At 34.1% G+C, this 13,276-nt stretch overlaps 1 protein-coding gene across 1 annotated transcript; it reads right to left on the bottom strand.

The window, feature by feature from the left end:
• Positions 1 to 5,234: 5,234 nt before the first annotated feature.
• LOC145691908 (uncharacterized) lies at positions 5,235 to 12,331 on the bottom strand. Its single transcript, XM_081767213.1, has 4 exons — positions 11,897 to 12,331; positions 11,108 to 11,263; positions 9,000 to 9,154; positions 5,235 to 5,537 (listed from the first exon to the last, which is right to left on the bottom strand). The coding sequence occupies exons 1-4, from the start codon at positions 11,942 to 11,944 to the stop codon at positions 5,360 to 5,362; spliced, it is 537 nt and encodes a 178-aa protein (XP_081623339.1). The 5' UTR covers positions 11,945 to 12,331; the 3' UTR covers positions 5,235 to 5,359.
• Between the last annotated feature and the right edge of the window lie 945 nt (positions 12,332 to 13,276).

Genomic DNA, 13,276 nt, shown 5'->3' with positions numbered 1-13,276 from the left:
AGCTTCCGAATATCAGTTGCACTACGGTTGGGAGCAGATATATGTGAACCACACCACTGCCCCATTTGTAACACCTTTGTAGATAAAAAAGGATTACATGGTTTGTCGTGCAAAAGCAGCGCAGGCAGACACCCACGTCATTCAAGTGTAAATGATATAATATTAAGAGCATTAATATCAGCAGGAGTCCCAGCAGTGAGGGAACCGACTGGATGTAGCCGATCTGACGGAAAAAGACCCGATGGTATGACATTAGTACCTTGGAAGAAAGGAAAGGCATTGATTTGGGACTTCACATGTTCAGACACCTATGTCCCCTCCAACCTACAATATGCCTCAGTACAAGCTGGACTCGTAGCTGCTCGAAGAGCGAAAGAAAAAGGGAATAAATATAGCAATCTACTCGATAACTATTGCTTTGTCGCAATAGCAATTGAGTCTAGTGGTTCTTGGGAAGAAGGAGGCCTCAAATTTATAAAAGAAATCGGCCACCGTCTATCAATTAAATCAGGAGATAATCGAGCAAAAAGTTTCCTGATTCAATGCATAAGCATAGCCATTCAACGTGGGAACGTGTCGGCTATAATGGGAACGTTACCCACTAGTAAAGAGCTAGAAGAAGTCTTTCTTCTGTAATTGTGGAGAAGGGAGGTTAGGAGCAAAAACAGACATCATTGGTGCATCAATTTATGTAGCAACCGAGCAAGGAATATGGAGAGACAGCTCAGAGTCCATAAGTTTATATGAAAAATTACGGCATGAATGCTGTACCATACGTCAAGACAGTGACATAACAAGACAGGTTGGAGCCTTTGAAAGCAGAAGATTTAGTACTACCTGCCGAACATTATGGGAACAAAGTACCGAAGAATAGATATTTACTGTTTCATTTTAAATTTTCATTATATATTTGATTGTTAAATTTTAAATGTAAAATAACTAGGCAAAAATCGCTTTGTATGTGATTGTGTGTAGTATATTTGAAACATTGAATTTTTTTAAAAAATATATATATATATAACAATGTAAGAAAATTATACCAAAAACTATTATAGAACAATTCTCTAAATTTGTCAACTGTGGTGATAAAGACAGTTAGTTACGTTTGAAATCAGTTCAAATAAAATTAGATTAGATTAGATGTATAAATTACACATAAAATAGTGAGCCCGAACGGAAAGGCACCACTCCTTTCTAGCAAATCTTTTTTGTATATATACTTTTTAAGTTATGTTGTTTATTTGTTTTCAAAATTCGGGTAGAAGGAGGTCTCCATTGCTGATGCAATTATAGGTTTTTATCGTTTCTTTTTAAGTTCGAGTCTATAAAGAAGAAGGGGGATAGCAAGATGGGATTTCTAATTCGGCACACCTAACAGTAGTGCACAAATATTGACAGGAGTCCACTTGCGAATATTGCGCGGGTTCGGGGCATGCGATCTTTCTTACGCTACTAATAGTAACACTAAAATCAATATAATTTAAATTGTATTTATGCGTGTGTTATGGATTACCTAAATCATATGTGTCTTTAATACGAAGAGCCCCCGAAGCAAACAGGTCACGCCTCCTCAATTGCCTGCTCCGGGAGCAGACTTATGACGCTTGGTTAACGCCAATAAGTTGCAGCCCCACAGGAAATCGAACCCGGGACAGCGTAAACAGAGTTCTGACATTTTAGCTACTAGATGAAACCAAGACTCTCTGTATAGTTTGTTTTTCTTTGAGTTAAAATTGAAAAAAAACTCGTATTCATCAAAGCCCTTAAGCATTATTCTCCGTGTGGGCCCTTGTACTCCCAGTCCGCCTCTGAGTACTTGAAGAATGAAGAAAAAAAAATAATTAACGAATGAAAGGAAGAATGTAAAATACTTCCTATGAAAAAAGAAACAATTAATCTCCAAACGTTCGAAATGTTTAGAGGATAAAACTTTTATAGCATCATTTGACTCATTAGATGCTACAAGGTACAAACATGTGATGAAGTCACTGCATTTCTGACAACATAACACAATATCCCCGTTCTCGATTAAAGAAAATAGTTACTCACGATTTATTTTATAGATGTGGAAGATCGAAATGTATTGATAATTCACCCAGAAATTGAAAAAGTTACACACGATATACCAAAGTATCATATTGGCATTTAATATAATAATATTAATAATAATAATAATAATAATAATAATAATAATAATAATAATAATAATAATAATAATAATAATAATAATAACAACAACAACAACAACAGAATATGGGAAATTCGAATGCAAGACGGGGTGAATTGCCTCTTGATGGGATTTTATAGCATTTCAGGTTGGCATCATTGCTGCCCCTCTCACAGATAAGACTGTCGTACCTCCAAAATGTCAATTTTACAAGAAAGCCCAAAAAGATATTTGTACCTATGGAATCTTGATTATTATTATTATTTTATTTATTTATTTATTTATTATTTTTTTTTATTTTTTGGAATTGCAACTATGTTTCAATGGTATTAATTATTACGTAGGTAGCCTTTCTAAATACATACAAATTACAATTATCACACATCGAACTATTTAAAACCTAATTTGCGTAACAATAGTGTTGTTCTGGGAGTGTGGTGTTATAGTGTATACCTTCAAGCAAAATTTCTGACGTTTTGATGCTGGTACGCTGTACATAAATACTAAATAATTAACATATAAAATATACTCGTATATAAATCACGGCTGAAATGTGGGCTATATATTCTCGTCTAAGAGTTCTTCATGGGCACTTGCGACATTAGTTTAGCATTATATTTCAGTACACAGAGGTAAGGCGAATTGCAGGTGACAGATAATAAGAAACTCATATTCTTTTTGTTTTCTTTACGTACATGACATTGAAATATTGACAAAATTAGATAGCTATACTCTACTTTAAGAGTATAAAGGACTGTAGGAACCAATACTGAGTATGCATATTATTTTTGCTATATCAATTACTAGCATCAATTACCTGCTTCGCTGGGTTATTTTTTTTTTTTAAATTAGAAATATGTTTCGTTAGTCAGTCACTTTTTACTATTACTAAATCGCTCCCTGATATTGGTCATTTTCAATGATTTTTATATATCCCCTCTCCTCATGTTGCGGGTCACGGCATCGAAAGTGTCATTGTTCATCTCAGCGACCCCGAAAAGTATGAATTGGACATTGATATTGGTCATTTTGATCCCCTCCCACAATTTTTGCAGGGCTCAATTTGGATTTAAATTATATCAGAAGTGTCACTGTTCATCTCAGAGATTCAAAATCTATAGATTCGACACTAATATCGGTCATTTTCGAACATTGGTAAATGTCTTTCCCCTCCTTTAAGTTACATCGTCAAAGTGATATGACAAAAATCATCTCATGTTCGAACTTCATCTAGGTTGAAAATTTGGTCGAGATCGGTCCGGTGGTTCAAGAGTTATTAAGTATCATTTATTTTTATACATCCCCCCTCCTACCTCCTCCCCTAAGTTCTATCGTCAAAGTGAATATATAAATACCATCCCAGGCCCGAACTTCTTCTATGTTGAAAATTTGATCGAGATCTGTTAGGTGGTTCAAGAGTGAAGTCACATGGACAGTCACTTTCATTTTTATTTTTTACATATATCTCCACCTCCCCTCCCTCTCCTCCTCTCATACGTTGCACCGTCAAAGTTAAATGATAAAAGTTATCTCAAGCCCAAACGTCATCTATATTGAAAATTTGATCGAGATCGGTCGGATCGTTCAAGAATTATTGTTTTATTTATTTTTATATATCTGTCCCCTTCCCTCCCCCCTGAGGTTTACCGTCAAAATGATATGATAAAAACCACTCCAGGTCCCAACTTCATCCATATTGGAAATTTGATTAAGATCGGTCAGGTGGTTTAAGCGTGGTGAAGTCACAAAGATAGTAACTTATTTTTACTTATTTTTTAACATATATCTCCCCCTCCCCTTTGTTGCACTGTAAAAGTGAAATGAAGAAAACATCCCAGACCTGAACCTTATCTATGTTGAAAGTTTGATCGAGATCGGTCGGGTGGTTCAAGAGTTAAGTTTTATTTATTTTTATAGATTAGTCCCCTCCCCCTCCCCTAAGGTCTACAGTTAAAGTGATATGTTAAAAAAACACCTCATATCTGAACATCATCTATGTTGAAAATGTGGTTAAGATCGGTCGGGTGGTTTAAACGTGATGAAGTCACAAAGACAGTCACTTTTACTTTTATTTTTTGACATTACATCTCTCCCCTCCCCTTCGTTACAATGTAAAAGTGAAACGAAGAAAACATCCCAGGCCCGAACCTTATCTATGTTGAAAGTTTGATAGAGATCGGTCGGGTGGTTCAAGAGTTATTAAGTTTTATTTATTTTCTATATTTCCCCTCCTCCCCTCCCCTAAGATCTACTGTCAAAATGAAATGATAAAAAAACTTTCCAGGTTTGAACTTCATATATATCGAAAATGTGATTGAGATCGATCGGGTAGTTCAAAAGTAATTAATTCACGAACATAGTCACTTTTATTTTTATATTTATTGATTTTTGTAAATCTCCCTCTCCATCCCCTCCCCTATGTTGCTCCGTCAGAGTGAAATGATAAAAATCGTCCCAGTCTTGAACCTCATCTACATTGGAAATTTGATCAAGATCTGTCGGGTGGTTCAAGAGTTATTAAGTTTTATTTATTTTTTTATGTCCCCCTTCCTTAAGTTGTACCGTCAAAGTGGATAGCTAAAAACACTCCCAGGCCAGAACCGCATCTACATTGAAAATTTGATCGAGATCGGTAGGGCGGTTTAAGAGATTAAGAGTTACAAACATAGTCACTTTCAACCTTATAATATATATTACACGCGTTTCATAATTGAAGGGGTTAATTTTCATGTGTTATAAGCATATTTTTGCGACCTTTTAAAGATACTAAATACTACCACTTCAACAAAATATAAATCACAATTGATATTCAGAAAAGTGATTGTGATCTATAATTATCCTGTCTCTGGTTAGTTCAGGCACGTATATTTTTGATTATATTAACTGTAAATTAATACTTCATGTCAAGTGTAATCAAATTAAGAACCTTCGGGCTTAAATACTAATTGCAGATAATATGTAAGTATAAGTTCAATCAGTTGAATTGCGTGAGAAAGGAAGTTTGTAGAACAAGAAAATTAAATAAAATAGGAATATATTTATTTTCTTAAAAATATAAAATACAGGCTTCAACTAAAAGATACATTAATATATAAATAGAAATTTAAATATTTTAAGACTTATTGACTAAGAAATGTATATAAAATTAAAAAGGTCATTGAATACAATGCAAGTTACATGTATATATAAAAATTAAGGTCGTGGTGGGAGACCAACTACTTGTAGGACGCTGTTCATGTTTGCATCATAAGCATGATAGATATTTACACTGCTATCGTAGATTGCTGTGATGCCTTCTCGAATTAGGTCCTCTGATAATCCAGAGACGTATACAGGAGAATTGTGCCATGTGATATTACTGTCGACGACGCTGTAAATAGCAAATTAGAAATGAAAATTACGGTATTATAATGATACAATAAACAATTTTTATTGATACATATAGATTTGTGTGCCATGTGTTATAGAATTGCTATCTTTATTAATAGAGGTAATTCTTAATATTCAATGGAAATGCATTTAGGTTTTCTAATATTTGATCATGAGCTGAAATTTTTGATCCTTGTTACTTATGAGCCAAAATTATACCTCAGATCTTCAAAGCTAGAGATGAACAGAAGAAAGCTTTGGTAATGTATTTCTAAATATCATAGGCAATTCTTACTCCAAAATTTACTTTATTAATAGAAATCATAGTAAGTGTCTCTCCTGTTGCATATTACCTAGACGTTATCAATATGGAGAATCATATTAAATTCTGATTGAAAGTAGAATACAGACGCTTCTAATTGTTGTAGGGACATGGAACAAGCGCTGCACGACCTAGTTAGGCTTCCTTCGCTATCATAGTACAGAGTGGCCACAAAGTTCCGTTTCCCCTTGATAAATGCTACCATTACCGTCAGTTACCATTACCCTTTTATAAATGTTAATGTAAGGTTTTCATTGTTTCAGATTGTGTGGACGATGGCTGATACTTCCAGTTACAGTATTGAAGAATGGGTTATTGCAAGTTGTTGGATGCATGAGAGAAACCAAACAGGAAAGACACTGGCAGCAGTGCGTGCAGACTTTCGGACAAGGTTTCAACGAGATCCTCCCCGCAGGCACGTAGCCAGGATTTCATAATAGGGAGGGGGGGAAGTCCGTGACGAAATACTGCGGTTATCACAAAAGGGGCTCGATCATTCTAAACTAGTTTACTGAAAACATATATTTGTTCGTTTAGCTAGGATTTCGTAATGGGGGCCATGACATGAAATAACTCTCGTTACACACCAGGGGATCAATCAATATAAACTATTTTATTGGCAACATACCCATATTGGTTTCTTAGGACAATATAATGAAAATATGTTAGTAAGTATTTTAGAAACGAACTATGAAGAATCTAGAGTAAAAGAATATAACAAAAAGTATTGAAAAACATATAATATTCTGAGTTTCTTAAGTTTTTCTGAGAGTCTATCTGATCGAACCGATTTATCGATCGTCATTTGTAGTCCATAGGATTAGTATGGATATAGGTGGAATTCGGAATGCTCCGTTACAATAATATCCATTTTCAACTTGACCCCCCCCCCAGTTTCCTCCACACAAACCTCCTCATAAGAGTAACCGAACGCTTGCTGTAGCTTTATATATTTAACGCTGATTCTTCTTTTTCTCGTTTCTTTTTGTTTCATCCTTCCTTAACTTTTACATTTCTGGTTCCGAAGGGGGGAGGGTCCGGACCCCCCGGACCCATCCCTTGGCTACGTGCCTGCTCCCCGAAACAAAAACTTTTACGATGGGAACAAAAACTACTTGCCACAGGAAATGGGAATTATAAGGAAAGAAGTGGTAGTCCTATGCCCGCACCGCTTGCCTGGCCACAACGAAGTCCAGACCTCACCACCTGTGATAATGCGCTATGGAGGTTCATAAATGGCATCGTTGCACAAAACCGTTACGATACCATTGCCAAAATGACAGAAGCAGTGAAACAAGCTTGCAATCAAGTTTCACCTGCATTGCTCCGCAAAATGTCGCACAGAACCTGGCGGCGCATTATCCTTTGTCATGAGAGTGACGGTCGACAGACTGATCCTTTGAATACTTAATATTTTCTATCTCAATCAAACTTCTCGAAAGTATTGTTGTCCATGTCATTCAATTCTTTCTGTGTAGTTATTTATGTACGTTTAGTGGCTCATGTTATTTATTTTCAGGGGTACAGAGACTTTGTGGGCACCCTGTATGTCCTTGACCAACTTGATTCCTATTTAGATGTTTCCTTTCCTCTAAATTACGTGTACTGATGTCGTTTAGATAAGAAACAAACGTTGTTCGATATATGCAAAAGAACTTCAAACTATATAAATCTCATGTGAAGAACATCTCATTTGTGGATTTAGTCCCTAACTTGGATTCTAATTCTCCACCTTAATTTTCTGTTCTACTCATCAGTTCAGCAGCTGAATGTATGGGTACTACCACGAATACCTTCCTTTCCGCCACTTTCTCATTCTATTCAGGAAAAGAGACATAGTTTTGATGGAGATCTGTAACTGTTTTCCAGTACTCTCATCAATAAATATCGGGGTTATATTACTTATTGAAACCTCTGAATAACGAGTACTGGTGAGGTATTATCATTTGACCGTAAATAAGAGATGTCTGTTACATAGATATTACACAAATTTAGATTACATGTAGCAAGTATAAGATTTATATTGCTAAAAGCTTAAAAATTGGTTTGCAATCTACCTTAAACGTGACCGGTTTTGTGACGTAAAAGGCAGTTAGAAACTTCTGGAGGCATGTCAAACGGAGACCTCTTGTCTGGTTCGCAAACCCCAAACAATTCTCATACATGAAAACTACTGAATGGCCTTAACATCCACCCTGTTCCTCCAAGAAGTAATTTAAACTAATGCAAGTCTTGGGGGCGTAGATAGCGTAACTCAGAATTAGAAACATGGGAGTAGAGATTCAAAGATAAAATTCGACAACACAGAAATAATTTAGAATAAGAATTTAATGAACTGATCTTGAATGACTGAAAAACTACAGAGCATGATGTGGACTGGTATGACTTAAAGACTAGAGAAGACAATGCATAATCACTTACTTTTGGTAACGATGACGAGCAGAACCTCTGATGGACAGAATGACGGAGTGACAAAACTAATTATGAATAATTTGACTCGCAGAGTTTCGACGTCAAAATAGAACTTCTCATACCCGGAAGAGAATCCGGTAGTATTTATATGATTTTTCCGTCATGTCAACATTCTTGCACATTCTTTCTGAGTCTTCCTAGTTTTAGAAGTCATAGCCGGTCGTTTGCATTGTAGAAGTCAAGGCACTCTAAATTTTCCATTGGATTATGAATCCTAAAGAATATTCAAACTGCCTCCACTTCATACATTGCCTGTTTTATACACATTTTAAAATTCAATTAAATATTTTGTTTCATTACATTGTGGTACACAATAATATAGTAAATACATTAGCTATAAATGTAAATATAGGTTAAAATTGAAATGATAAATTCAGTACAATTACCTGTACTAGAGGAAAGTGCATCGCCAGATAATGTTTATATGGGCATGTAAAGCAAAATATACTAGTGCTTGTGTGATGATTTTGTGTTGCTTGTGTATTGGCAACACTGTTAACCTGTGTGTATTGCAGAATAACCAAAAACTTCCCCATTACCTGGGGCGTATGAAATAAATGACCCACTCTATAAATAAGTATGTGTGTTTCATTTTACGTTACGAACAAATTATATGGAAACTAAAAAGATACTTGAAGAGAGTTCACATCCTATTCATAAATTACTTACTCAAAGAAATCAAATGAAGTGAAGGGATCAATCCAACCTTCAATTTCATAGAAGATGGTTATACCCATTTGAGTTTTATTACTACTAACTGAGGCTTGAAGGTTACCATCGTATCGACCAAGTCCTGGCATGCGAATTGAACAATTGTATTCTACCTGTAATATGAAGTAAAGAAAAGAAATTTAAATCCAATTTAACCTTAGTATCTAATGATTAATAAAGATTACTCAAAAATATTTGTTATAATTCACTACTTTATTTATTCAGTTACTTAAGGACTTAAGAAATATATCTCTTTGATAGTGTTCATGGATTATAATATATTGCATTGTAATATATGAAACTACTATCCCTGTGTTCAAAGGAAATGATCTACATTAAAACAAAAATGTCGTATAATAGTGTAAAGCAAACTAGAGATAGCAAGGAGACAAAAGGAGAAACTGTAGTAGCACAGATTGTTGATGGCGGACTGCATGATGACAGATTAAATGAAAAAAAACTCATGGAGAGTGAAAAGGGTGATAAAATGATGGAGCTTGGAATATGAGGGGCTGAGATTGGAACCCAGCACAAGGGTTTTAATTAAATTAATGTACTGGATGGTGTATAAGAATGGTGAAAGTTGAATAACCTGTTATAGGAAGGATTTCACATGATGTCTTGGAATAACATCAGGAAAGGAACAAATGGAGGGAAAACAAACTTGGTGCTGTGATTTTACAAATAACATGAAGAAAAATGGGAGTTATAAAGTGGCGAACAAGAGGGATGAAAGGTCTATGACAGTAGTAAGGGCAAATACATTGAAAGAAGCTTACTCGGAATAAGAGAAATAGGAGAGAGAAACACGTGTTACGAGAATTGCAAGGCCAAGGTACAAAACATCAAGATTTGAAAATAGTAAACCAGATTAAAGACTAGTGGGAAATCCTGCAGAATCAGGAGAAGATAACAGAAAGATGGAAAGAATATTTGAATAAGTTGTGAAACGAAGTGATCCCAAACCATATATTTATAAGGACGAATTGGCAATTGAAGAATTAGTGCTAGAATTGAGTAAGAAGAAAGTGGAAAGTACATTCAATAGAGAGAAAAATATAAAGGCTGTAGGAGAAGACCAGATCAAGCATGAACAATTTTGGATAAGATGAAGTTGTCTGTAAGTAAGGCGGCAAGATGGATGCTAGAGATACGTATGTTGATGTCAATTTTAAAGGGCGAAAGAGGGTGTTCATGAATGTGGAAACTACATATGTCATAAAGAGACTCGATGGATTGCAGATGGAGAGAGAGCGGAAAAGAGGAAGGTCCAAAATCTTATAGAATCAAGTAAGATTTCAGGGAGGAAGAATGAAGGAAAGATTAGACAAGAAATGGAGGATTATGGAGAAAAATAATAAAAAAAGAAATTCCGATCTAATATGAACATGAGATTAAGGTATTAACAGAAAAGAAGGTTAAAATGTGAAGTTAGGTAGGATAGTGCCCCGAATCTTGAATAAGAAAGTTCTGTCGCTGGGGCTTCTTAAAATTCCTGTTCAATTTCCTGGTAGCTTCTGCTGTTCATGCATGTATAGACAATGTTCATTTAAATAAATTAAGTAATGATTAAAACTACTTTTGTAAACTGCTCCCAATTTGGTGCAACTTTGCTTTATTGTTTAGAATTATGTTCAATTAATTACTTTTCATGTCTCATATTTATTATATCACATTATCCCGAGAAATATCACTGTTCAGTACGTGATAACACGTTGAGCTGCATTTAAATAAAAGATTTAATATACTCATATTAAATACTTAAAATTTTGCCATACTTTTATGGAATTTGATTTTATATGATTTTGAGATTATCGTCACTTTCAGCATCGTGGCTATAAAATAAGAACCTTCAGCTTCACGTGGGATCCGAACCACACGAGCTCAGGCTGGGAATCGAACCTTGACCTCCCGTGCCAAAGGGTTGCACTTAACAGCTTAGTCAAGAGGGAACTTATACCTTTATAATTAAAGAGTGAATAAGATGCAGTATATGCACTCAATGAACTCAATGCACTTAGTAAATTATACTAAGATCCTGATTAACATATCATCCGTAAACAAACCTCAGCTCTGGTGTATTCCAACATAAAATTCATGGAGATAGCTTTGTCATCATCATATGTCATGTAAGTAACTTCACTTGCTCTGGTAAAATTAGAAACACCTTTGAAGATTCCATTCTCCAACACGAAGTCAATTGTTACGGACGAATTTTGTATCTGTAAAATATAAGAGATAGAACTGTAAAATTAAAAATTAATTTTTAAATCTATCCCTAAGGAATCTAAATATCTTCTTTGATGTAACTATTAAAATGTCAAATAGAAATGTTGGCTACTGACAGTGACTTTTCTGTGTTTTTGAGAGAGTTAAAATTTTCATTTTAAGTTAAATCCAATGAGACTTCAAGTTTTACTATCAAAACAAAACTCATAAGAAAAGATTTATATATATATATATATATATATATATATATATATATATATATATATATATATATATATATATATATATAATCAAATAAGTATTTATAAAGTCAAATAATGTAATACTTGCTTAAAGACATATACCTACACTTTAAAAAAATCTGCTTAAAATGCATATTTATTAAAAGTGGTAAAATGTAGATAAAAATAATTCCTTTGTTCGAAAGTTGTAATTTCAATAGTTTGTTTTCGTTCTTATAAATTGAAAGAAGTTATACGTGATTTTTCTGTACAGTTTCCGTATTTAAGGTTTTGTACTAGATTTTGAATATCAATATGAATGTTCTGGACGCATTGTATACTAAACACAAATTCCCTGAAACTAAAGAAAAACTAAATATCTATCACAATAGTGCCAAGGCCTACCTGCCACCTATTGGCACTCTTCTTTAAGATGGTGTTTAGTAAGCACATGACTCCTCTCGCCGTCAATGCTATCGTTCTAGAACGATGATCGCTACCTCTTTCTTTAAAGTAGCTCCACAATTGTCCTCACGACGCTGGGCTTACGTCACAATCAAAATACTATCTGATAGGTACGAACGGTTATCTATCTTCCCTGTGACAGAACTTGGCACTGTCTGACTCCGCTGATTTCACGTGGAGTTATTTCAGAGTGACTAGGGCGTTGGATAAGTACAAACTCACTCTATGGGCAATTGACAAAAAGACGGCAAATACTTTATGTAATGATTTGCAAGTTGTTTAAAACCAGAATGATCACTTATATTTAAACAACGTATCAATAATATTTAAATAGTTTCTGAAATATTTTCCATTTAAGCTAGTTTGAGTACTTTAATTAACAAGAAACGTTTTTTGTAATTGCTAAGCAATACTAAACAGTGATTGTACTGATTATTGCATTATTTAAAATACCAATACAATATGGTTTGTTACATGATAGGCTTTGTTAACTTATTACTTCAGTTTGGATCAATAAAATTAATCTGTATTTCTGTTAAAAGGGGGTTATTCTTTGTCATAAGTTTAAGGACAAAGCAAAAACATTGTACTTATAGCTACTTCGGAAACATTTTACAAAATAATCACTTTCTTTAACCAGTTTACTTTGTTGAGAAATTATATATGATCTGATATATATATATATATATATATATATATATATATATATATATATATATATATATATATCAGAAAATCAAAAAAAAGTTATATCACTCAAAAAAAATGGGCATATTGAACTTTAGAGATGAAAAAGATGCGTGAATAAATGTAAGTTAATACTCATTACGTCAACTAAAGCAACTAACCATACATTTATTATTGTTATTTTCTAAATTTTACCTTTAACGGGAAATGTCCAAAAGTAGTATCAATCACAACAGAATCCCCTTGTTCTTTTAACTGGCGAGAAAGTTCAGCCAAAAAAACATCTATATATTTGTTATACTTGTTATCAATGCTCGGTAACCTGGTAAGGCTGCAAAATAGTAAAAATTAATCTTTTAAGTATTAACTTTAAAACAATGTATTTTTTAAATAATTTATTGGTATATTGCATACCACCTAGGTATATCCCAAGGTATTAAAACTAACTAATAGATACATAAGTGCACACATATATACTTCGTAGTTCATACTCTTACATATGCTTAGTATTGAAAGGTTAGGCAATAGCAATATATATGAATTGGGGTAAAATAGTACGTAGGAACGATTACAGTCTTAGGAAATTGCGCGTGCATGAACCTCTCGTTCGGTACTTGGACTACTGTATTATTG

Source organism: Thermobia domestica, chromosome 8 (assembly GCF_964235325.1).
Source record: "Thermobia domestica chromosome 8, izTheDome1.hap1.1, whole genome shotgun sequence".
Lineage (NCBI taxonomy): Eukaryota > Metazoa > Arthropoda > Insecta > Zygentoma > Lepismatidae > Thermobia > Thermobia domestica.
This window is presented reverse-complemented; position numbering and strand designations above follow the sequence as displayed.